The 27,014-nt window shown below is 40.2% G+C and overlaps 1 protein-coding gene across 2 annotated transcripts in view; it reads right to left on the bottom strand.

Annotated features, from left to right (window-relative positions):
- The window catches only part of arhgap5 (Rho GTPase activating protein 5), an 80,931-nt gene that overhangs the window by 35,238 nt on the left and 18,679 nt on the right, over positions 1-27,014 (bottom strand). For both annotated transcript variants that reach the window (XM_041214422.1, XM_041214421.1), the window contains one exon: positions 8,537-8,614. In XM_041214422.1, the coding sequence (XP_041070356.1) occupies positions 8,537-8,614 (78 nt within the window). The remainder of the gene's footprint in view (positions 1-8,536; positions 8,615-27,014) is intronic.

Here is a 27,014-nt window from a genome sequence, read left to right as displayed (position 1 = left end):
GAGGAGCCTAAAGAGAGGCTCCAAACAGGAAAAGAACTACGGAGAGCAGATTTCTAAGTGAAGAAGGCAGCTGAAGGTGCTATGGGCTGATACTCCTTTGAAGTAGTAGTGCTTTGCTCGGCATGACCGATGATCTGAAGTTGTCCCTGCACTGCAATTTGCTGTTCCTGAGTGCATATTCGGGAATCCAGGGGAACGGAATCGTGGATGGCGAGATTGAAACCCTGTGAGGTGGGCCATTGTTGATGCCATTTGAGTTTGGTAATTGAAGAGAGCTCAAGCGAAGCCCTGAAGATCCCGAGAAGGCAGCCAAAGGTTGGTGACTCCATGTCGAGGCAAAGGGAGCCTTTTGGAGCAATGGTGTTTTGCTTGACACAGCCAAAGAGCTGAAGTTGTGCTTGTGAGTTGGTGCTTGAGTGAGTATTCAGGAATCCAAGGGAACTGAATCTCAGGAGACAAGACCAAAACCCTGCGAGGTGGCCTGTTGTTGAAGCCGGCCAAGTTGGAGTGACCTTTGGAGAGATTTCCAAGGTGAGATCTTCGAAGGTGAAGACTGGAATCCCTCATGAGAGAGACAGTTTCAGTGAGATTGGCTGACTGAGTGTTACTGACATCTGGGTGAGTTGTTGAGAAATGTGGAATCTGATTTGGTCGCATGTCATTTATTGTGCAGTGTGGTGTGTTCGACCGCAGTTTGCCTGTTGATTCATATGTACCTCATACTAACCCTGGATGATAGAATATAAGATATATATTGTAACTTGTTTTATCTTTCTGACCTTGTATAGTAAAGTTTATTTTTGTTTGTTGAAAACCCATTACATCTTGTGGCTTTACTTTATTAGCAAAAGTCTCAAATCTCAAGGTTTTTCTACTTTAAACAAAATGTTATTGGTCCCTAGTCGAATCCTACCAAAGACTTGGGGGTCAGGTCAAAGATCATTATAGCCATTTGCACAGAGAAATAGCACAATGAGCAATGTGATCATAGGCCACTTAATCTATTTTGGAGATGTCAGCTGAGGAATAAATCCTGAACAGGAATTCTCCTGCTCTTAGTGGTCCACAGTGTTAGTTCCAGCAATACAATGTCCAAAATCAAACTGATTCTTTGCTTACATTACAGTTCTGCCATCAGGTTGAAACCCTTGCCTTGTTTTAATGTGCTATGTTTTAAGTTTACAATCAGGTGTAACATTTACAACTAACATTTAATGTTAACCTACTCATGGTGAAACAATTATCTGCAGCGCCTAAAAACTATTTTACAGCTATCCTTCGTTTAGCACTCCTAGCATGTCTCCGAAAAATGGCATGCTGAATGACAATCACTTGCCTGTAAGAAAGCATGTAATAAAGGTTGGGTTAAGTTTCCAGGCCTGTGATTTTTAAAATTAATACAAAAAAAGGGTTTCAATCTATGTTAGTTAAACACAAACAGATAAAGAATAAATGGGGATGGACATTAAATGGCAATAAAAACAAAGTACTGCATGGAGGAGACTGAAGATTAGTTGAGTGAGTCTGTAAAAGACTTGTTGCTATCTGACCCAGTAGCGGTAACCGGAAATGCTGATAGGGTAGAGCTGATGGAAAGTCAGCTCAAGACTTTACTTGAAAAACTAGTCCATCTTGGTCTCCAAGACAAACTTCTGCCTTTCACTGTAGATTGCTTTGTAACATTGAATGTATTTATCCAAGTCACTGGAACTGTGATTTACCATGAGGTCCATATCTTGAATGATAGGCTTCATTTCTTAAGCTAAACGGAATAACTTCCTTAATTTCTTCTGTAATTTCACAAGTTACTTCTGTTTCTTTATTATCTTTATCATCATCCTCCCCCAAACTTGCTTTCATCTTCTCCAACTCCATTAGATCGTCATTGTGAGATTCCAACAGCTCCTCCATATCACCTGCATCAACTGAGGGAGGCAATGGCATAGTATTTCAGAGATCCAGGGTAATGCTCTGGGGACCTAGTTCAAATCCCACCATGGCAGGTGGTGAAATTTGAATTCAATAAAAATCTGGAATTAAAAGTCTGATGATGCCCATGAAGTCATTGCCGATTGTCGTAAAAGCCCACTCCGTTCACTAATGTCCTTTAAGGGAAGGAAATCTGCCTTCCTTACCTGGTCTGGTTGACATGTAATTCCAGAGCCACAGCAATGTGGCCAACTCTTAAAATGCCCTATGGACAAGGGCAATTAGGGATGGACAATAAATACTCCCGCATCCCATGAACGAATAGAAAAAACTTCATCAAAACTCATGTCATGTGAAAGGTCAGCAATCTCATTTATATTAACTGCACTTTCACTCAGGATAAACCCATGAAAATCATGAAGACATTCTGGCTAAATCTTGTGCCAAACTGCATTTAATTGTTGATGGTTGGACTTCATCCCAATGAACTTAATGGCATGCATAAAGTCAAACTGTTAGATTATTCTCTCCATCAATTTCACAAATCAGTTGAGCTTATGCCTTTCTTTAAATAATAAGCCTCAAATATAGAAATGGTATCTTAATCCTGTAGACTGGATTAAATCCATAGCATTCTTTGGGAGATATTCAACCCTAATGTTATCAGACAAATCAATGAAATTTACAGGATGATCAGGGCATTGTCTAGAAGTGGGAATGCTTTAGGGGCAATGTTCTTAGATTTGCAATAATTTTCAACAGCATGGCAGAAGCAAGCAAACCAATCTTCAAAAATCTTTCTGCTTGCCTTCTTGTTAGAATACCATATAATAGGATTTTCACTGTACCACACAAGCACAGGTTTCAAGCTAATATCTCCCTCAGCAATGGGCCTGAGAAGAATTGTTAGCCTATTTTTCACAGGAGCATGTGCTTCTTCTGCAGAAAAGCAAGCTCTCTTCAGGAATATTTTTTTAAAGAACTGTCTAATCAACATTGAAAAGTTGACAGGATTAACATCCTCTCTCCTCCCGTAATAGCCTTTAAAGTTGCAGGTATACATCCACGATACTTGAGTCAGCACTTGCTCCCTCACCAGTAGACTTCAGGTTATTTAAATTTGCCCTCTTCTTGAAACACTCAAAGCAGGCTTAACTTGCTTTAAAAGATTCATTTGAGGCTGCTTCACCCTTTTTTAATTTCAACTTCTCAAAGAGACTCTTTGCTTTCTCCCGAATTATAGCTGTGCTCAAAGGAATTTGCCACTGGGATTGATCTTCAACTCAAGTGCTTCATTCTCTCCATCAAATGACTGTACAGATATTATAACCTTGAGGCAAGTGAAGGAATTACATTTTGACCACTGATCTTTATCTTATCTTTGTTTTTCCTAATAGAATGCACAGTAGATTCAGCCAAGTTCATGGAATTAGTAATATCAACCACACGATCACCTTTCAAGACAACTAAGCACATTAAGCTTAACCTCTAAATTAATGGGTTTCCTCTTAGCGACCAAGGGAGTTCAAGTAGACTGTTGCTTAGACACCATTAACATTAATTTTATTTAGAGCATTTACACTTCAGCAGAGTGAGATGCACAATTTTCTATGAATGTTAAATAAAATGTTAAATGAATGAAAATAATTGCACAATCTTCCTTCGAACTAGTGTCTTCGCTGAACACAGTATTGGCATTCTTTTTGACTGATGCCTAGCAATGACTGACCAGTTCTATATGCATGAGTGGTAACAGTGCTAAAAAGTAAAAATGAAGGTCATGGCTGCCAGTGCTAGTCAGGAAAGCTCTCTACTTTTAGAACTGCTGTAAAACAAAAACACGTTCTTAGAATGCACTCTAAAGGGGGAATGTCTGTAATTTTTTTCTTGTTCCCTTGAGCTTCAATGACTGAACTGAAAACAAACAAATTGATCCAACGCTGTAAACGCTCAGTGAAACTGAAGGTGGCAATATTAATTAGTTATGGTTAGAAATCCAGGAACAAGGGGAGGCCATTTAGCCCCTCCAGCAAGCTCCGCCATCAATGAGATGATGCTGATCTGCAGTCTAACTCCACTGCCCCATGTCCTTTAAAACTTTTGGTTAATAAAATCAATCTCAGATTTAAAATTAATAATTTATCCAGCATCAATTGCCATTTACAGAAGAGATTTCCAAACTTCTAATCAGTGTATGAAAAGTAATTTTCTAACTTCACTCCTGAAAAGCCTAGCTCTAATCTTTTGACTACGATCAGAGCCCTGAATTCCTGAACCAGCAGAAAGAGTTTATTTTTGTCTACCTTAACTTGTTCCTATTAATATCTTGTAAACTTCAATCAAATCATCCCTTAATCTTCTAAATTCAATGGAATAAATCCTTGTATGATTAAACCTTTAGGAGTCCAGGTATCATTCTGGTAAATCCATGCTACATTTCTTCCAAGGCCGATTTGCCATTCCTACGGTGTGGTGCCCAGAACTGATCACAGTATCTTGATGTGGCCTAGCCAGAGTTTTGTACAGTTGAAGTATGACTTCTATCCCTTGTATTCCAGTTCTCTAGATGTAAAGGCCAAAATTCCATTAGCTTTTTTGCTTATTTTCTGTATCTATTCATGACATTTTAATGATCCATGTACCTGGACCCCAAATCTCCACAGGCCTCCACTGTTTCTAGCTTTTCACCATTTAGAAAATATCTTGTTCTATGCTTTCTAAGGCTGCTTGATAGCCTCAAACCTTCCACGGGCTCGTGGTGTCACAGCTAATGCATTTTCACTGCATGGGCACAAAATTGGAAGATTTTAAACCGGGCAGCTATTGTCCTTTTTACTGTATCTCAGTGCTCAATCTCAGATTTAAATTTAACAATTGATATAGCATTGATACTGATCTAGCATCAATTACTGTTTGCGGAAGTGTTCCAAACTTCTATCACTCTTTGTGTGGAGAACTGATTGCTAATTTCATTCTTGACAGATATGGTCTTAATTTTTAAATTATGCTCCCTAGTCCTAAACTCCCCTAAATTAATTGATCATTTACTTCTTCACATCAATGACTACATATCCAAAGTATTTCATTGACTGTAAAGCATTTTGACATTTCCTAGAGTCATAAAAAGGATTATAAAAAAAACGCAAGTCATTCATTACTGTTTGGGATCTTACTATATGCAAAATGGTTGCATGGTTGTCTCTAACAGTTACTGCACTCAAATAATTTACAGTATATGAAGTGCTTTGAGACATGATAGACAAATACAAATATTTCTTCTTCAGAAGATCAAGATGTAGAATCAGTTTAGGTGGAGCTAAGAAGCAACAAGGGCAACAAACACTGATGAGTTTTTCATAGGCCAAAGAATAGTAGTAGGCATTGTCTAAATCAGGAAATTAGAGGTGCACATAATAAGGTTAATGCAGTAATCATGGGGGACTTCAATCCACATAAGATTGGGAAAACCTATTTAGCACTAATGCTGTAGAGGATGAATTCCTGGAATGTATACAAGATGGTTTTCTAAAACAGTATGTTGAGGAATCAACCAGAGAATGGGCTACTTTAGATCTAGTATTATTCAATGAGAAAAGGCTAATTAATAATTTCTTTGTAAAGGAACCTCCAAGGAAAAGTGATCGTAACATGATGGAATTTTACATTAAGTTTGAAAGTGATGAAGTTCAATCCCAGATTAGGGTCTTAATTTTTTAAAAAAAATGTTATTCATTCGTAGGACGTGGACGTCGCTGGCTAGCCCAGCATTTATTGCCATCCCTAATTGGCTTTGTTCAGAGGGCATTTTAGAGTCAACCACATTGTTGTGGGTCTGGAGTCACAATCTAAACAAAGGAAACTACAATGGTATGAGGGGCAAATTGGCTGTGGTAGACTAAGAAGCTACATTAAAAGGTCCAACAGTAGACAAGTAATACACTGCTTACAACAAATTTACATTCCTTTGAGCCACAAAATCCTACCAGACAAGGTGATCCAACCATGGATAACAAGTTAGAGATTGTATTAGATCAAAGGAAGAGGCTTAGAAAGTTGCCAAAAAAGTAGTAAGCCTCAGGATTGAAAGCATTTTTAAAATCAGCAAAGCAGTACCAAGAAACTGAAAGAGAGAACAGAATATGAAAGTAAACTAGCAAGAAACTTAAAAATGGACTGTAAAGACTTTTGTCGTTATGTAAAAAGGAAAAGATTAGCAAAGGCAAATGTGGGCGGGCGACAGACAAATGCAGGAGAATTTATAATGGGGAAGATGAAAACAGTAGAGAAGTTAAACAAATATTGTGTGTCTGTCTTCATGGCGGAAGATACAAAAATCCTCCCAGGAATACTTTTGAACCAAGGGGCTAATGAGAATGAGGAACTGAAAGAAATTAATAGTAAAAAAGTGTACTGGAGAAACTAATGGGACTGAAGGTTGATAAATTAGCTGGACCTGATTATCTACATCCCAGAATGTTGAAAGATGGCTGTAGAGGTAGTTGTGTTGGCAATCATCTTCCAAAATTCTACAGATTCTGGAATGGTTCCTGCAGATTGGAAGGTAGCAAATATAATCCCACCATTTAAGGAAGGAGAGAGAGAGAAAACAGGGAACTGCAGACCTGTTAGCCTGAGAGTAGGAGGGAAATGCTATAATCTATTATAAAGAATGTGATAACCAGACACTTGAAAATAATGGTGGGTTCTAAAGAAAAGTCATACGGACTCAAAACGTTAACTATCTTTCTCTCTACAGATGCTGCCAGACCTACTGAGTTTTTCCAGCAATTTTTGTTTTTGTTTCAGATTTCCAGCATCCGCAGTATTTTGCTTTTAAATAATGGTGGGATTGGGCAGAATCAACATGGATTTATAAAAAGGAAAGATGTTTGAGAAACCGTTGGAGTTTTTAAAGGATTTAACTAGCAGAATAGATAAATGTAGGGAGGAGGAGGGTTGGCGGTGGTGGTGGTGTGTTGGGGGGGGGGGGGGGTGCGTAAAAGCAGGTCTGGTGTATCTGGATTTTCAGAAGGCTTTTGATACGGTCCCACACAGGTTCGAAAGCTAAATTAGAAAACATGGTACTGGGAGTAATATCCTGCCATTGATTGAGAATACGTTAAAGGACAGGAAAAAAAAGAGGGTTCATTCATAAATGATTCATTCTCAGTTTGGCAAGCTGTGATTTATGGGGTACTGTAAGGATCAGTACTTGGGTTCACAATCTCTCTTCAAGAATTTGCATCTGGGGACCAAATGTAATATTTGCTGATGACACAAAACTAGGTAAGTGCGAGTTGTGAGGTGGATACAAAGAGGTTTCAAAGGAATTCAGACAGGCTAAGTGAGTGGGCAAGAACATGGCAGATGGGGACCTGGTTGTCCTTCTTCATAAGTCACTGAAAGCTAACATGCAGGTGCAGCAAGCAATTAGGAAGACAAATGGTATGTTGGCCTTTATTGCAAAAGAATTTGAGTACAGGACTAAAGGAGTCTTGCTGCAACTGTTAGAGCCTTGGTGAAACCATAGCTGGAGTAGTGTGCACAGTTTTGGTCTCCTTACTCAAAGAAGGATATATTTGCCAGAGAGAGAGTGCAACAAACATTCACTAAACCAATCCTTGGGATGGCAGGATTGTTGTTTGGGGAAACTGGGCCCAAATTCTCTAGATTTTAGAAGAATGAGGGGTGATCTCATTCAAGCATATAAAATTCTTACAGGGCTCAACAGGGTAGACACAGGAAGGATATTTCGCCTGGGGGGGTGGGTGGGGGAGTGGGGTCTAGAACCCACTAGAATAAGAGATAGGCCATTGAGAACTGAGATGAAGAGGAACTTCTTCACTCAGGGGATGGTGAATCTTTGGAATTCTCTACTCAGAGGGCTGTGTAAGCTCCATGATTGAGTATGTTCAAGATAAAGATTGATAGACTTCTAGATACTAAAGATGTCAAGGGATATGAGGATAGTACAGCAAAATGGAATTGAGATGGAAGATCAGCCGTGATCTAGTTGAATGGCAGGACAGGCTCGAAAGGCCAAATGGCCTACTCCAGCTCCTATTTCCTATGTTCTGTATTAAATTACCCATTTAACAGAGTAATCCTTGTAATAGCATCTGCTACATTTTTCCTCCTACAGTGGCTTTTGAACATATGCAGCCTTAAGCTAAAGACTCCATATTCATTTGCAAGAAAGTCATTACCTCAGTGACTTGACACTTTCCTGGCTCCCAAGTTAGCTGAGTATTCCTTTAAACCAGCCTAACCCATTTTAAAATAGCTCTTACCCTCGCAGCCCCTCCCACTGCCTCTGCTCAGGCTGATGAGCTGCAACTTAGCCTGTCAGCAGGCAAGCATGGGAGAGAAACAGCCCGTCATTGGAACAACTCCTCACAGATTCTGTCACTTCCACATATGAAGGTGACTTTTCTCTCATTGGTCATCCTGTGATTGAATTTTCCCAGCATTTTTGGGGGCTTTCAAGAGAGAATTCGCCCGCCACCCCAATGTATTTTGAACCCTGGTAGTTGCAAAATAATGTCAATACTATTGGAGGAAAAATGTTTCATCTTTATAATTTGGAAACAATGATACTAAATGTTACCTTGATCAAACTGTCTTTGAATATTATCTTGATCAGTCCTGTTTCCACTTACACGATACAGTCCTTCAGTGTTCAAACCTAAGAAAATAAGAGCTTGTTACCAAACTACACAAACAATGGGTTGAAAAAATTAAAATATTCTGAATTATTTGCACTGAATGAAAAATCTGTTGGAAGATTGGGAGGGGGGGAGGAGGGAAAAGCCATTTCAAATGGATGAGGGCATGGCAGATTGGCATGGCATGTAATGGAACCTCCAGGAATATGTCCAGAGTTGGCAACTCTAGTCACATAAAACAGAACTGCTGCAAAGGGCGGTCATGAAGTTGATGTTGACTGACAGTTGTACGTGTGAAATCAGTCAAAGACTTAAGAATAAGGCAATGTGTTCTGGATAATAAATGTGCATCTGTTCTACTTCCTACTAGATAAATAAATTTAGCCATTAAGTGGCAGAGCCACGGTGACTAGGAATGTCCTGTGCTCATTCCACAATGTGTGCTGAGTTAGCTGATGGAAACCAGGGCAAGAGTAAGGGTATTGCTGTTACATTCCTAATACATGTTCAGAATGCCTAGGCCCCAAGCTCTAGAATTTCCTCACTAGATATTTGCCTCTCTCCTCCTTGAAGAGGTTTCTTAAAACCTACCCTCTTTGATCAAGCTTTTGGTCACCTCTCCTAATATTAATAATTTGCACTTGGGAACAAGTAACTCAGCATCAAACTTTGCAGTGATACCAAACTGCGGATATAGCTAACAGTGAGCAAGAATGCAACATAATATAAACAGCATTATAAAACTTACAGACTGGACAGTGAAGTGGTAAACGAGCTTGAACACAAATTCAAAGTGATGTATTTTGACTGGAAAATAGAAATATGACCTAAACTTTAGAAAAGTAAGAAACTGACTTGGGTAGAAGAGCAAAGGTTTCTAGGAACACAGGTGGGCAAATCTTCAAAAGCATCATAGATCAACAAAGTAATTAAAAATGTTAATGCGCTGGGATTTATTTCTAGGGAAACAGAAGTCAAAAGTAATGAAGTTACGTTATACTTGTATAGGAATCTGGTCAGGCCACACATGAGTATTGTGCACAGTGCTGGTCACTATACAACATAGAGAATTAGATGCACTGAAGAAAGACAAAAAAGATTTACAAGGATGGCACCAGAAGTGAGATTACAGCTTTCAGAAAGATCGAACAAGTTAGGTTTTATTTTCTTTACTAGAAGGAAGACCGAGAGCCGGCCTGATTGAGATCTTTAAAATTATAAATGGGTTGGATAGAACAGGTATGGAGGAAATGTTTTCTCTTGTGGGAAAATCTAAAACTAGGGACCACAAACACAAGATAACTATTAATAAATCCAATAGAGAAATAAGGATAAATTCATTTACTCAAGAGCAGTCAGAATGTTGAGCTTGCTACCACAAGTAGTTGAGGCAAATAGCCTGGATGCTTTCAAAAGGAAACTGGATGAGCACGAGAGAAAATGGATTAGATCGATATGCTGAAAGGTTAATTTGAGAGAGATGGGATCAGGGGAGAGTCATAGTATAAACACCAGCACAGACTAGTTTGTCTGAATGGCCTCTTCCTGAACTCTATATTTTATGTAATATAAAAGTTGAAATCAATTCCATGTAAACTGCTCGAGAGAGAATCTGCAAATCATCTTGAAAAAAAAAACTTAAAAAGTACAACACATATCCACGAAATTTGGACTTTTTTTAAAATGAAATCTCTCTCTCAGTTGCACCTCGCACCTACCCATTAATACCTACACAGTGGGACAAATATTCTTCCAGTACTTAAATGTTTCTTCAGTTTGTTCACATGGCTGATACAATTATTACATTTATGTTCATGTAAAGTGACATACAAATAAAGCATAGCCCTCTGACAGAGCTGTGTCTCCAAGCAAGCAATAAAGCTGAGTAACTCAGCCCTGAAGATTATGACCATGATAATGTGACTATGTAGCTGAATAGTGCGCAAGGTTGCTACTGGGAAAATGCTTCTAGTTCAGTCATAACTTAAATTTATATTAGCAGAAATACATTCAAAAATTAATTTGTCACAATCTCTAGACATTTTACATGGAAGTCTTTTTGGATAGCTAATGTTCAAAAATAAATATTTTATAGACAGAATGGTAAATTAAAACAAGTGTATTTCATGGTACACTGCAAATTCACTATTACATTAATGGGACTGACCCTTTGGCATGTCGCCTTTTGTTGTCTGTCAACATCTTCATCAGTAAACCAATCCTACAATACACTAAGCTATTTGCTATTGTTGTACGATGTCACATGATTTTTCTACTAAAAATACTTAAAATTCTACTGTCAATTCAAATTTACCTACATAGACTTTTCATTTTTGTACTATTTGCTTTCTATTTCAGGGCAACTGAACATTAATCCTGTTTTATTTTATGAGTCTCTCATCATCAATTAAATAAAAAGGAATCAGTTCAAGCAGATAAAGGGAAATAAAAAAGGCAGTACTTTATGTATTGCACATATCAAAAGTAATATTTTTTGGGGTGTTATCATGTTGGATCCAAACATATTGAAAAAAATTACCCTCCATTTGGCACCACGAGCTGACTTTAGTGACCAGCATCAGATTTTTTTTTCTTTATTCATTCATGGGCTGTGGGCATCACTGGTAAGGCCAGCATTTATTGCCCATCCTTAATTGCCCTTGAATTCAGTGGCTTGCTAGGCTATTTCAGAGGGCTGTTAAGAGTTGCTGTGGGTCTAGAGTCACATGTAGTCCAGATTTGGAAAGGGTGGAAGATTTCCTTCCCGAAAGGACATTAGTAAACCACATGGGTTTTCACAACAATGGACGATAGTTGTCTTGGTTACCATTCCTATGACTGCCTTTATATTCCCAATTTATTGAATTTAAATTCCACCAGCTGCCACGGTGGAATTTGACCCAAGTCCCTAGAAAATTAGCCTCGGCCTATGGATTACTAGTCCAGTGACGTTACCACCACCCCACCGTCTCTCCCCACCCCACCCCCATTTGATGCTGTTGAGCATTTGTTTGCCAAGAAGAAAGCCAAGGGGTCAATAGCTAGCTATCACTTAGAGCAGCTTGCTTCCATTGACTGTGATGTCAATCAAACTGGCAAAATGCCACATAAGTGGGGTGTCATGCCTTTTATTTTGGTGTTGGGGGTTATTAAACAGGGGGCAGGTGTGGAAGAACAGAGATAGATGAGAGCTTACAAAGTAGGACCCTTTTCAGTTCTAACAAAGAATAATCCAGTTAATGTAGTTTCTATTATGAGTCACTGATTCTGTGATCTGACAATCTCACACAATCAAAATGGAAAGCAACTGAGGCACGAATATTCAGGTTTTTAAATCGGGGGGTTGGGGAGGAGGAGGGAGAGGGAAATTCAATGGCAAAACATTTTTCTTTTACAACTGATTGAGAGTCATGTGTGTTCAGTATAAACAAGAACTCAAGCAAACACAAACACAAATTAATATTCGGATTATCTCCGAATATGGCTTGACAGGTAGACACGGTGGTCAAGAAGGCATATGGGATACTTTCCTTTATTAACCTTGTCATAGTACGCAAGAGCAGAGAAGTTCTGCTAAGACTGTGTAAAACACTAGTTAAGCCACAGCGAGATTATGACGTTTATGACATACAGTGCTGGTCACTGCATTACAGGCAGGATATGATTACACTAGATAGGGTATATCAGAGATTTATGAGGATGCTGCCAGGAATGGAAAATTTAGCTATGAGGAAAGATTAGATAGGCTGGGGTTGTTTTCTTTGCAAGGGAAGGCTGATCTAATTGTGGTGTGCAAATTATGAGGGGCCCAGGTAGGGAGGAGAGGAATGACCTATTTCCCTGTGCAGAAAGGTCAATAACCAGAGGGAATAGTTTAAAGTAATTGACAAAAGGATTAGAGGCAAGTTGAGGCTAATTTTTTTCCAGCCAGAGGGAGTCTGGAACACAGTCTGAAAGAATGGTAGGGGCACAAATCCTAGTTGGATTCAAAAAATATTTGGAGATGCACTAATAGTGCCATAACCTACAATGTTACAGACCAAGAGCTGGAAAATGTGATTTTTTTCCCCCAAGCTGGCACAATGATGGACTGAATGACCCGTGTTGCAAATTTTTTGTGACTCTAGCTCTATTTTTTCCCCTCCGATTTTTCCAGCAACTTCTCCTTTCTACAATCTTCAGCTAGCCAACAAAAAAAAGAAACTGAAATTGATCAAGGTTGTTGGAATAAATTGGACCAAATATTTACAACTGTAGAGAGGAAACAGACTTGGAGACCATTAATGAAGTGAAATGAAGACAACTTGTATTTACACAGCCTCTTTGACAGCGTAAAATCACCCAAGGCATGACAACACAAGGAGGAGGGGAAAACAGTTTTCAAGGTAGTGAGGAAAGATGAAACCACGTGGTGGTTCAGGAGAGAGTTCAATAAAGTCGTTTCGTAATGGCTGCAGGTTGTGTCGTCGATGGAAAAGCACAGAGGGGAAATGCACAAAAGATCAGAGTTGAATGAGCGAAAGTTAAAAGCAAGGTTGTAGGTCTAGAAGAGATTTCTAAGTTACAAAAATTGTGGAGGGACTTATAGTCAATGATAAGGATTTGGAGTAGAATGAACATCAATATTTGTATCAATAATGTCTGCATTGAAAAGGACACTTGCTGCCATAATTCAATTTAGCATGGATGGATGATGTACATAATACCAAGCAATATAATTCCTTAAATCTTACTAATTCAAAAGATTGTTACCTAGTTACACAAAATGTGTGTCCCTGAATACGGTTAATGATTGCTTGAGTTGTGGAAACTGCATTCCATATCAACAAGCATTTTCTATGTGTTCCAGTAAGCCGTGCACCTACTTAATGCATAGTTATAGGTAGTTCGTGTGTCAGAAACTAACACTGCCAACTCAACAATTTGGTAGAGCAGGATGAATAGAGGCAATCAAACCAAGAAAGATTTCATATGAATGACTAATTTAATCAACAATTATTTAATGACTAATTCCATTTTTGAAATGGCCATATAACATGTACTTAATAGTTTTTCCATTCCAAAGCCAATTAATCCAGAAAGCTTCATAGCGTTTATGCACGAATCAATGCAAAACACTGTGGACGAGTATTCCAGAGACCCAGGGTAATGGTCTGGGCACCCGGGTTTGAATCCCACTACGGCAGATGATGAAATTTGAATTCAGTAAAAATCTGGAGCTAAAAGTCTGATGATGACCACAAAACCATTGGCGACTTAATGTCCTTTAGGGAAATCTGCAGTCTGGCCTACACCAGGCCCACAGCAATGCCGTTGATTCTTAAATACCCTCTGAACAAGATGAGCAATAAATACTGGCCCAACCAGCGACACCCACATCCCATGAACGAATTTTTAAAAATCTGGGAAGAGGGGCGCTTCCTGGGTTATAAGCTCCAAGAAGTGACCACCCACAGGCAGTAAGAGTTCAGGATAGTAGATGGGTGGCTACCTGAAAGAGTAGGAAGAGGCAGGAAGTACAAGAGTCTTCGGAACGTGTGCCACTTTTAAACAGGTACTCAGCATTGAAAACTGCTAGGATGACCCCTTGAAGGAGTGCAGTTCAGACCATGACACTAACAGGCAAAGGGTTGCACAGGAGGGAACAGTAAAGAGTAGAAACACAGTCAATACAGGAGGTTCCATAGTCTGGGGGACAGACAGACATTTCTGCAACCATCAATGTGAGTCCTGAGTACGTTGCCTCCCTGGTGTCAGGGTAAAGGACATCAGAATACTCTGCAGGCAGAAGGGACTGAGCCTGAATTTGTGGTATACATCACTCCATTGGTAATGACGTCCCTTAAACAGAATTTCAGGAGCCAGGGAGAAATTAAAATGTAGGACCTTGAAGGCAGTAATCTCTGGAACTCATGAGTAGAAATAAGAAGCTAGGAAGAATCAACGTGTAACTTGAAGCATGAAGCAGGAAGGAGGGCTTCAGATTCTTGGGCTAAAGGGACAGGTTGTGTCTCTAAACTAAATTGGCAGGGGATGGGCACCAGCGCATATAAGTAAAAAAGAGGTTTAAGTTGAAAAAAGTGAGTGTTGGACAGGACGAGAGAAGGTAGTACTACATTAGGTGGTTGACAGGGCCCTCAACCGTGTCCGGCCCATCTCCCGCGCATCCACCCTCACACCCTGCTCTCCCTCCCAGAAACATGATAGGGTCCCCCCCCCGCTGTCCTCACTTATCACCCCACCAGCCTCCGCGTTCAAAGGATCATCCTCCGCCATTTCCGCCAACTCCAGCATGATGCCACCAGCAAACACATCTTCCCTTCACCCCCCCGGCAGCATTCCGCAGGGATCGTTCCCTCCAGGCAGCATTCTGCAGGAATCGTTCCCTCCGGGACACCCTGATCCACTCCTCCATCACCCCCTACACCTCAACCCCTTCCCACGGCACCTTCCCATGCAACCGCAGAAGGGGTAACACGAGCCCCTTTACTTCCCCTCTCCTCACCGTCCAAGGGCCTAAACACTCCTTTCAAGTGAAGCGGCATTTCACTTGCACTTCCCTCAATTTAGAAGACTACATTCGTTGCTCCCAAAGTGGTTTCCTCTACATTGGAGAGACCAAACGCAGACTGGGTGACCGCTTTGCAGAACACCTTCGGTCTGTCCGCAAGCATTACCCAGACCTCCCTGTCGCTTGCCATTTCAACACTCCACCCTGCTCTCTTGCCCACATGTCCGTCCTTGGCCTGTTGCATTGTTCCAGTGAAGCTCAACGCAAACTGGAGGAACAGCACCTCATCTTCTGACTAGGCACTTTACAGCCTTCCGGTCTGAATATCGAGTTCAACAATTTCAGATCATGAACTCTCTCCTCCATCCCCACCCCCTTTCCGATTCCCCCCCCTCCTTTTCCCCCCCAAAATTTATATATATTTTTCTTTTCCCACCTATTTCCGTTATTTTTAAATGTATTTCCATCCATTGTTTTATCTCTACCTTTTAGCCTTTTTCGATTCCTTCACTCCACCCCACCCCCACCAGGACTTTCTGTAACTTGCTTGTCCTGCTTTCTACCCTTAATTTGCACATTCCTTAGATAATATCACCACCTTCAACACCTCTTTGTCCTTTTGTCTGTGACTTCTTTTGGTTATCTCCACCTATCACTGGCCCTTTATCCAGCTCTACTTGTCCCACCTCCCCCCCTTAAACCAGCTTATATTTCACCTCTCTTCTATCTTTACTTAGTTCTGTTGAAGGGTCATTCGGACTCGAAACATTAACTGTGCTCCTCTCTGCAGATGCTGCCAGACCTGCTGAGTTTTTCCAGGTATTTTTGTTTTGGATTTCCAGCATCCGCAATTTTTTGCTTTTTTCTTCTAAATTAGGTAGGAATGGGCTAAGAACGATTACAAGGAATACAAGGAAAGATTCACAATGCATGCATGTAAACTCTCAAAAGAATAAGGCTGATGAGCTACAAGCACAAATAACGATACAGAAATAGGATTATTGGAATAAGTTGGGCCAAATATTTACAACTGGAGGGAGGAAACGGACTTGGTTGAACATAAATTATGTAACAGGAATAACAGAGACATGATTTAAAAATGGTGAGACTGGGCACTTAATATTCAAGAATATAGTGTTCAGAAAAGGTAGGGAAGGAAAACATTGTAGTGCTGGAAAAAGACGTCCAAATAGTGAGAGAGCTAAAGAGGAGCAAATCTGTAGGGAAATCACAGATGTGCAAGGACTACATAAAGGTGATATTGGGAGGCTCCAACAGGTATAGGGTAAAGGGTAAGGAGGAGGAGGAATTTCTGAAATGTATTCAGGAGAACTTCCTTGACTAGTAAACATTCTCAGTCCAACTAGAAAGGAGGCATTGCTGAATCTGGTGCTGGGGAGTGAGGTGGGCCAAGTGGACCGAGTGTCTGTGGGAGAATGCTTGGATAGGAATCTAAAATAGAACAATCAAAACTAAAACTTCTAAATTGGAAGAGGACCAATTTCAATGCAATGAGAAGGGATATAGCTAGGATAAAATGGAACCAAAGACTGACAAGAAGAACTGTAACAGAACAATGGGCGATCTTTAAGGAGGAAATTCTTCAGGGGCAGACTAGGTATTCTAAGAAGGGCGAAAGGTAGGGCAACTAAAGCCAAGACTCACTGGATGTTAAGGGAGAAAGAGAATATGATAAAATGATGATTATCAGCTGAATTTTTCAAGCGAGCACCAGGTCAATTACAATAGGTTGAGGGGGAAAGTGAAGGAGGAATTAATACTGGCAAGGGGACTCAACATAAAAGGGAACACAAAAATCTTCTACTGGCATGTAAACAGTAAGCTGATAGTAAAAGGTGGAGTGGGTTCAATTAGGGACAAAGAGAGTGACTTATGCATAGAGGCACAGGGCAAGGCTAGAATACTTAATATTTTGTATCAGTGTTTAGTAAAGAAGAGGATGATGACAAACGATATGGTAAAGGTAATGGGTGGTGTGAAAATTGAGAGGTTGAAGGTACTGGAAAGGCTGGCTATCTTCAATGTGGATAAGTTGCCTGGACGCAAGGGTGGCTTGCGTCCCAGGTTGCTGAAGGAAGGACTTGTCATAATCTTCCAGTCTTTCCTAAATCAGGAGTGTCAAATGTGACACCCTTAATCAAGAAAGGGTGTAAGGACTGTCCTGGTAATTACAGGTCAATTGGTTAGACATGAGTGATTTTAATCAGGGGAAAAAAATCAACAGGCATTTGGAGAAGTCTGAGTTCATTAAGGATAGCCAACAGAGATTTGCAAATGGCAAATAGTGCTTGACTAACCTAATTGAATTTTTTGATGAAGTAACAGAGAATGTTAATGGAAGGAATGCAATGTGTGTTATATATATGCCTTATGAATTTTAAGAAAGCTTTTGACAAAGTATAACATAAAAGGATGGTTAAGAAAATAGTGGCTCAGGGAGAATGAGCAAACTGATCATAGCACCGTGGTATAGGGAGTCAAGTGGGGGGAGAAAAGAGGAATGTAAAACAAAAACAGAATTACCTGGAAAAACTCAGCAGGTCTGGCAGCAACGGCGGAGAAGAAAAGAGTTGACGTTTTGAGTCCTCATGACGCTTCGACAGAACTGAGAAATGTAGTTGTAATTGAGGATAGTATAGTTAGGGGAATAGATACTGTTCTCTGTAACCAGGATCGAGAGTCCTGAAGGCTGTGTTGCCTACCTGGTGCCAGGGTTAAGGATATCTCATCTGGGCTGCAGAGGAACTTGGCATTGGAGAGGAAAGATCCAGTTGCCATGGTCAACTTCTATAGGTAGAACGAGGAAAGAGGTTCTGCTGAGGGAATACGAGCAGCTAGGGGTTAAACTAAAAAGCAGAACCAAGGAGGTAATAATCTCCAGATTATTACCTGAGCCACGAGCTAATTGGCACAGGGTCAATAAGGTTAAAGAGGTAAATGCGTGGCTCAAAGATTGGTCTGGAAGAAATGGGTTCGAATTCATGGGACCATTGGCACCAGTACTGGGGAAAGAGGGAACTATCCCGTGTGGACAGGCTCCACTTGAATCATGCTGGAACCAGTATCCTGTTGAATCGCATAACTAGGGTTGTAGATAGGGCTTTAAACTAAATGGGGGGTGGGGGGGGGCTTCAGTTGCATGGAAATATAAAAAATCAAAGTTCAAGGAGAGGGTTAGAGTGCAGGTTAGTGACAAGGCTGATTGTTACCAAAAAATGAAAGGAAGGGACGTTGTGTGAACGCCATACTGCACCAAAGAATCACATAAGAGTGGGGAAAATTGACACTAGGGCAAACTTAAAGGCTTTGTATCTGAATGCACATAGACCTGACGGCCTACATCCCAGGTCTTAAAGAGGTGGCAGCGGAGATAGTGGATGCATTGGCTATAATATTCCAAAACTTCCTGGATTCTGGGAAGGTTCCAGTGGATTGGAAAAATGCTAATGTAACGTCCTTATTGGGGGGGAGCAGAAAGTACAAAGCTGGTTGAATATCCAAGGGTATTCAGTGTTTCGGAAGGATAGGCAGGAAGGAAAAGGAGGTGGTGTAGCTTTGTTAGTAAAGGAAGAGATCAATTCTATAGTGAGGAATGATATAGGCACTGAAGAGCAAGATGTAGAGTCAGTCTGGGTTAAAATAAGAAATAGCAAGGGAAAGAAGTCCCTGGTGGGAGTAATCTATTCATCCCCAAACAGTAGTTCAGCAGTAGGGCACAGTATAAACCAGGAAATACTGGGAGCATGTAAGATAGGCATGGCAATAATCATGGGTGATTTTAATATGCATATAGACTGGACTAATCAAATTGACCAGGGTAGCTTCGAGGGAGAGTTCATAGAGTGTATTAGAGATTGTTTCTTGGAGCAATATGTTGTGGAACCAACCAAGGAGCAGGCTTTTCTGGATTTGGTTTTGTGTAATGAGATGGGATTAATTAATGATCTCATAGTAAAGGATCCTCTTGGGAAGAGTGATCATAGTATGCTAGAATTTCAAGTTCAGTTTGAGAGTGAGAAACTTGAGTCCCACACTAGTGTTCTGGAGTTAAACAAAGGTAACTACATAGGCATGAGGACAGATTTGACCTCAGTCGACAGGGCAGGAAGACCACATGGTAGGACAGTTGATAAACAGTGGCAGATATTTAAGGAGATAGTCAACTCCTCCCAAGTAAAATATATTCCAAGGAGGAAGAACGATGGTAAGAGGGGGGAAAAGCACCCATGGCTAAGCAAGGAAGTTAAAGATAAAATAAAGGCAAAAACTAAGGCATATCAAATTGCAAAGGTCAGTGGCAGGCTGGAAGATTGGGAAACTTTTGAAGATTAACAAAGTGTTACTAAAAGAAATATTAAAAAGAGCAAAGGTAAATTATGAAAGAAAACTAGCGCAAAATGTGAAAACTGATAGCAAAAGCTTCTACAAGTATATAAAAGGAAAGAGAGTAGCTAAAGTGAATGTTGGTCCCTTGGAGGATGAGACTGGGGAGTTAATAGTGGGGAACGCAGAAATAGCAGAGATGCTTACTCAATATTTTGCCTCAGTTTTCAGTGGAGTACACTAGTACCACCCCAATAGTAACAGGTAGTGCAGAGGGTATAGAGAAGGAGGAACTTAGAGCAATCAGCATCATTAGAGAAAAAGTACTGAGCAAGCTATTGTGGATTAAAGGGTGACAGGCCCCCAGGGCTTGATGGCCTATATCCTAGGGTCTTAAATGAAGTGGCAGTGGAGATAGTGAATGCATTAGCTATAATATTCCAAAATTCCCTGGATTCTGGAAAGGCTCCAGTGGATTGGAAAAATGCTAATATAACGCCCTTATTCAAAAAAAAAAGGGGAGGGGGGGCAGAGGCAGAAAGTAGGAAACTATAGACCAGTTAGTTTAACGTCTGTCTTTGGGAAATTGTTGGAATCCATTATTAAGGAAGTAGTAATGGGGCTTTTGGAAAGTCAAAATGCAATCCATCACAGTCAGCATGGTTTTATGAAGAGTAAATAGTGTTTGACTAATTTGCTAGTGTTCTTTGAAGATGTGACAAGCAAAGTGGATAATGGGGATCCAGTAGATGTATTATATCTGGACTTCCAGAAAGCCTTTGATAAGATTAATACAGAAGATAAGATCACACAGAGTTAGGGGTAATATTTTAGCTTGGATAGAGGATTGGCTAACTAACAAAAAGCAGAAAGTTGGCATAAATGGGTTTTTTTCTGGATGACAAACTATAACTAATGGGGTGCCACAGGGTTCAGTCCCTGGGCTCCAACAATTTACAATCTATATTAATGACTTGGATTCAGGGAGAGAAGGTACTGTAGCTAAATTTGCAGATGACACCAAAATAGGAGGGAAAGTAAGTTGCAATGAAGAAATAAGAAATTAACAAATGGATATAGACAAGTTAGGTGAATGGGCCAAAATTTGGCAGATAGAGTTTAACGTGGATAAGTGTGAGGTTATCCATTTTGGTCGGAAGAATAAAAAGGCGACTTATTATTTAAATGGAGAGAAACTTCAGAATGCTTCAGTGGCAGAGGGATCTGGGTGTCCTCGTGCATGAACCGCTGAAAGCTAGTGTGCAGGTACAGCAGGCAATGAGGAAGGCAAATGGAATTTTGGCATTTATTGCTAAAGGAATAGAGTATAAAAATAGGGAAGTGTTGTTGCAACTGTACAAGGCATTGGTGAGACTGCACCTGGAGTACTATGCACAGTTTTGGTCACTTACTTGAAGGAGGATGTAGTTGCATTGGAGGTGGTTGAGAGGAGGTTCACTAGATTGATTCCAGAGATGCGGGGCTTGTCATTTGAGGAGAGGTTGAGCAGTTTAGGCCTATACTCACTAGAGTTTAGAAGGATGAGAGGTCTAATTGAGATGCTAAAGGGAATAGACAAAGTAGGCGTGGAGCGATGTTTCCCCTGGTGGGGCATTCTAGAATGAGAGGCCATTGTTTTAGGCTAAGGGGTGGTAGGTTTAAATCAGAGGTGAGGAGGAATTACTTTTCTCAAAGGGTCGTAAATCTGTGGAATTCAGTGGGCAGTGGATGCTATGGCCCACTGAGAGAGTGGTTAGCAAAACATACGGAATCTTGGGCTTCATAAATAGAGATATTGAGTACAACAGTAGAGAAGTTGTGCTGAACCTTTGTAAAGGTCTGGTTAAGCCAAAGCTGGAACTTTGCACCAGTTCTGGTCACCACACTTTAGAAAGGATGTCAGGATCCTTATGAAGGTGCAGAGGAGATTTACCAGAATGCTTCCAGGGTGGGGGATTTTAGCTACAAGGTTAGGTTGAAGAATTTGTGGTTATCCTTCTTGTACCAGTGCAGATTGGAGGGGTGATTTGACAACAGAAGCGTACAAGATTATGATAGGTTTGGATAAGCTAGACAAGGAAAAACTGTTCCTAATAGCTGATGGTCTAAGATCTAGGGGGGTACAGGTTTAAGGTTTAAGTAAGTGATGCAGAGGGGACATGAGGAAAATAAAAGCAAATAACTGCAGATGCTGGAAATCAGAAATGAAAACAGAAAATGCTGGAAAAATTCAGGTCTGGCATCAAATTTGGAGAGAGAGAAACAGAGTTAACATTTTGAGTCCACATGACTCTACTTCAGAGCTAGAAAGAACCTTTTTGTGCAGTGAGCAGTAATAGCCCGCTGTCCATAAGGATGGTGGAAGCAGAGATGATACATGATTTCAAAAGAAAATTGGATAGACACTTGAGAGAAATAAACTTGCAGGCTATGGGGACGAAGCAGGCTGAATGGGTCTGACTGGATTACTATATGGAGAGCCAGCATAGGCTTAGTGGACTGTATGGCCTCCTTGTATGCCTTAATGGCTCTTAATTCTGTAATCATAATGAAATGTACAAAGTTTTACCGTTAACAGGCAATTCTTCATTCTGCACTAAATGGAATAACTTTTTGTATCCACAGCACAGAAAATAGATTTAACTGTTCAACTGAGCCAGAAAACAATCAATAAAATCATTTCATTATGAGTTTGTTTGAGCTTTGCAATGAAAACCTGAAGAACACAAAAAAGATAAATTGTGTTTGATTACCTTGATTGAGTTCTTTGATGAAGTAACAGGAAGGTTAATGATGCTTGTGTGACTGATGTGCATATGGACTTTGCATGGCATTTGACAAAGTACAACATAATAGACTTATGTGCACATGGGATTAAAGGAAAGTGGCAGCACAGATACTAAGTTAGCTAAGGACAGGAAGCAGACAGTGGTGGTGAACTGTTTTTTTCAAACTGGAGTATGTACTGATGTCCCCAGGGGTTGGCATTTGGACCACTGCTCTCTTCGATATATATATTAAAAATCAGGCTTGGATATACAGGGCATAATTTCCAAAGTTTGCAAATTACTAAAAATCTTCAAACACAGCATCAATGAGGAGGACTGTAGTGAACAAGAAGGATTGTGACAGAGTGGGGTTAATTGAATAGCTCTACCAAAGGGTTGACATAGGCATCATGAGCCGAATGAGCTCCTCCTATGTCGCACCATTTTAAGATTCCATTGATAAGTGCAAACAATTAAGTTTTTATTTGTGCCAAACTACTGCAATATGGGTTTTACTACTCTGCAGCTTGTAACTTCTATCCTTGCCTAAAACTCTTGGCTCAATTACTTATCAGGCTGACGAAATGATCACAACAATTTTGGTCACTGCAGAGACAGTCTTCTCTTCCCTAAACCTGATGCATTTCAAGCAGGCTTTCAAACCCACATTTTACCATCAGTATATGTTGGTATCCATCTTGTTAGAAGATGTTAAGTATTTCGTAATATAGCTAGGCAGAGAGTTTGCATAAAATTCAGCACAAACCTTTTGTCTTGCCTACAAGTTGCATTTCTCCATTTAATAGAATTCAAGGTTGTATTTAGTATTGCCTACCACCAACTTATGGACATGTCAAAAGCAAATAACCACCATTAGGCAAATTAGTTTGGTTCAATTTTACAGTTCCACTGAAAAATTAAGTTGAATTTTTGAAGAACAGTGTTAAAGGGCTTAAAGATTTCCACAAAATGTCAAATAGAAGTTCTAAACTGCAAATGATGTTTGAGTCTGATTATTTAAATTCCAGCAGTCAACTTCAATTTGTTGGCACATTACCCTTGTTAAACCTGACAAAAATTGTCCAGCTTAAGGTCCATAGATTGTACATAAGACATGAAAATCTTAAAATTAAAATGTTTGACAAACATTTATATATTTTAGAAGATCTGGCTTTTCAAACTACTTAGTAAGCATCATGTTGTTGAAATTATAACAGCAGAAAAGTACAATTACAATCCAAACCCTCAAAAAAAAATAAAGCTGCCAGGTCAATCTCCAGTCCATACCTGGAGTACCAGTATTGTGCTCCATTGGTTTCAGTGAGTTACGGAGTGGCAAATGAACAACCCAAACTAGAAGTGGGCATGTGTGAGTGTCAGGTGGCACATCCTCAAGCTTAGCTGCAATATGTTCAGGCAGCTGAATAGCTTGCTTATACTTTCTCTCAAAACTCTCATATAAAAAATGAAGGCACTAGAAGGCTGACTGCTTCAGTGGGATATACTCCAGTTAAAAATTGGCAAGAGAAATATTTACACAGGTACAAACAGGCAACTTGAAAGAAACATCTACACACTGAAAATGAATCTATGTTTGTAATTCTCTTTAACTGTCTAAGTTTTTAGCAGGAGTTTGAAATTCTACCAGTAGTGTTTTTGATCCCAGGGTGCCTGGGAGGTGGATAAGAGGGATGAGGAGAGATAAAAGTCCTCTGTTTAAAGCATGCCAGCCTGGAAAATAATTGGTAAAGCATTGTGTTACTAAAACAGATTAAAGAGCAACCACACAACTTGCCAATTACATGTCATGGCAGAAATAGTATCCCAGTGAAGAGCAAACTAGAGACCATTAATACAAGCAAGCAAGAGATCAAGTAGGGAATTAAGAAGAAACTTTTTTACTCAAGAGGCTGGTGTTACAGACAGGAGGGGGTGTAACTTAAACAGTCCTGATTTCTCCTCTCACCACCCGCCTGCAAACAGAAAGGTGTTTTGATTTGAATATTATAAGTGGTGGCATAATTCCCAACCCCTCAGTTTTGGTATTATCCAGTTCTATTAATAATCCCACAGCAAGCTCGTGATAGGATGGACTGAGAGTTTACTTACATACACTGAAACGCGGGAGGAGGGTCGCAACGTAGCCTCCTGTGTATTCATACAATAAAAGATAGAGAAAGAAAGATTTACGGGGAAAAAGACCACAGAGGAAAGAATTATTCTTTCACATGAGTCCAGAATCAAAAGTCCAATGGAGAATTCCTTCAGGGGTTGGCAGGTTGAACAGATGCTGGATAATTCACTATTCCAGTAGTGTTGGTTTCCACAATGTGATAAGCACACAGAGATTAATTAGACTTGTAGGCGATGGTATAGAAGTTCAGAAGTTCCAGTACAAAGTGTACATTGGGGCTAGGCATTCAAAACCGGGCAGAGCCCATTTTCTGTGCTGCAGTTTGGTAGATGGTAGTCTGATTTGCAGCTCCACAAGGCAATACTGGAGGTTCCACCAACTGTAGTGGGGGGTCATGTCACATGACTCCCACCTCACCACTTTGGCTTTGACAAAGGGCGTATAATCCCTTTGGCTGGGTTCCTGAAATTGTTCATGTTCCAACCATTAAGAATTTGAAAGGAAGATTGCAGGGTTCTTTGTCCTAGCAGACTAGTAGTCTCCGATTGGCCAGGCCTGGCATATGAAATGTAGATGGCCTATGTATAAATTTCTTCAATACTGATTAATTCCTATTGTTCAAAGGTCACAGCCAGAGATAGCTTCAGTCATTTTAAAAGGTCATTTTCTAATTTTAAAATTTTCAGAATTAGTCATGATGATATATATATTGCATAAAAATATAGTGTAAGGTTTTAGCCCCATTGCATTGGTGAGAATGTGGAACTCACTATCACAGGAAGTAATGAGGCGAATACAATAGATGCATTTAAAGGGAAGTTGGATAAGCATGTGAGGGACAAGGAAATAGAGGATTATGCTGGTAGATGGATGAGAAAGGGGGAGAGGTTGGGTCTGGTTGGGCTGAATAGCTTACTTCCGTGCTGTATATTCTACGTAAAGTCTGTTACTGTCCACCTAATTGTTCACTCTATTTCAGAGTTCTGTATCATCTATAAACTTTTAAATTATAACCTATAAGAGGGGACAGTGCCTTAGTGGTAACCGGACTAGTAATCCAGAGACCCAAGCTACTGCTGGAATTTGAATTCAGTTAATAAATCTGGAGGTGAAAGCTAATCTCAGTAATGGTCACCATAGAACTATCAATTGTCATATAAACCCATCTGGTTCACTAATGTCCTTTAGGAAGTAAATCTGCCACCCTTACCTGGTTTGGCCTACATGTGACCCCAGACTCTCAGTAACCTGATTGACTTTTAACTGCCCTCTGAAGTGGCCTAGGAAGCCAGAGTTCAAACACAATTAGGGATGGGCAACGTATGCTGGCCTTGCCAGTGACACCCTCAACCCATGAAAGAATAAAGTGCAACCCAGGTCCAAAATAAAAACAACAGTGGGCCTGTTACCAACCTCCTAGGGAACACTAGTGCATATGTCCCTCCAGTTTGAAAAAAAGAGAATATTTACCACTACACACTGTTTTCTGTTCCTTTGCCAATTTTGTACCATGCTGATAACCTTGTCCCTTTAATTCCATGGAATTTAATTTTATTAACATGTCTGTTATATTAAATGGTAATGTATTGAGAACAGGCTGTAAGGCCATAGGCAGGTAGGAATTACAGATATGCTTTGATCTCTTTGGAGGCATCTTTGGTATCCCTCTGGTGTTAATGATCTAGATGTAAGTGCTGAGAATACAATTTGCAAATTTGCAGTTGATGAAAGTTTTGTGCAAGTGTCAAGATGGTGCTTGACTGCTTCAGGAAGATCTTAAAGATCGGGGGCTTGGTTTGTGTCTGACAAATTATGCTTAACTTGGAAAAGTGCAGCGTTACGCATGTGAAAGGGTGAATTTTGAACACATATACACCCTTCAGGGAAAAACATTAAAGCAAGCAGAGAAAGAGATATGAGTGCTCCAAGCACATAGATCTCTAAAGATTCACGAACAATGCCATGAAGCAATTGTTAGCACAAATAGGGTGTTATGGGTACATTGATTGGACACTTGGTTACGAGGCTAAACATAGTACTTCTCCCTTCACAAGATCTTGGTCATGCAACAGTTAGATCATTGTGTCCAGTTCTGGTCTCCTCACATGGTGGGTGATATTGAGGCATTGAAAAGGGCACAGAGGAACGTCATGAGATTAATTAAAGCATCTTAAATTATCAAGATAGAATAAAAGAGCTGGGATTCTGCATTTTACAGAAGTGTAGACTTAGGCATGATCTAATCAAGGTTTAGAAGATGATGAGGGAAACAAATGTGTATCTCAGTTGACGGTTTGTTCCAATTAAATATGATTGGAAGGATTAGGGGCAACAGTTTTAAGCTCCACAAGGCCGATTTAAGTTGGATGACAGGAAGTGGTTCGACTCCTGGAGAATAATGGATAGCTGGAACAGAATGCCTGCTCGTGAGCTTGGACACCAATTTGCCAAATTCTTTCAATTGAGAGCTGGACCAGTTTCTGGCTGGGGTATCATATAAAAGGTAGGTACATCATAAAATCATCAGGGCAGGAATAATCTAGGTGGTTAGGTGTCATTCCACCTAGCACTTGCGTATTGCGGGATTCCGAACGACCTGTCCAATTTTCACATGCAACACTAATGTCTTACAGCATTGCGAGGCCTTAAGACTAACCTGGATA

The sequence above is a fragment of the Carcharodon carcharias genome, chromosome 20, assembly GCF_017639515.1.
Source record: "Carcharodon carcharias isolate sCarCar2 chromosome 20, sCarCar2.pri, whole genome shotgun sequence".
NCBI lineage: Eukaryota > Metazoa > Chordata > Chondrichthyes > Lamniformes > Lamnidae > Carcharodon > Carcharodon carcharias.
The sequence above is the reverse complement of the archived record's forward strand: the minus strand, read 5'-3'. Positions and strand labels throughout refer to the sequence as shown.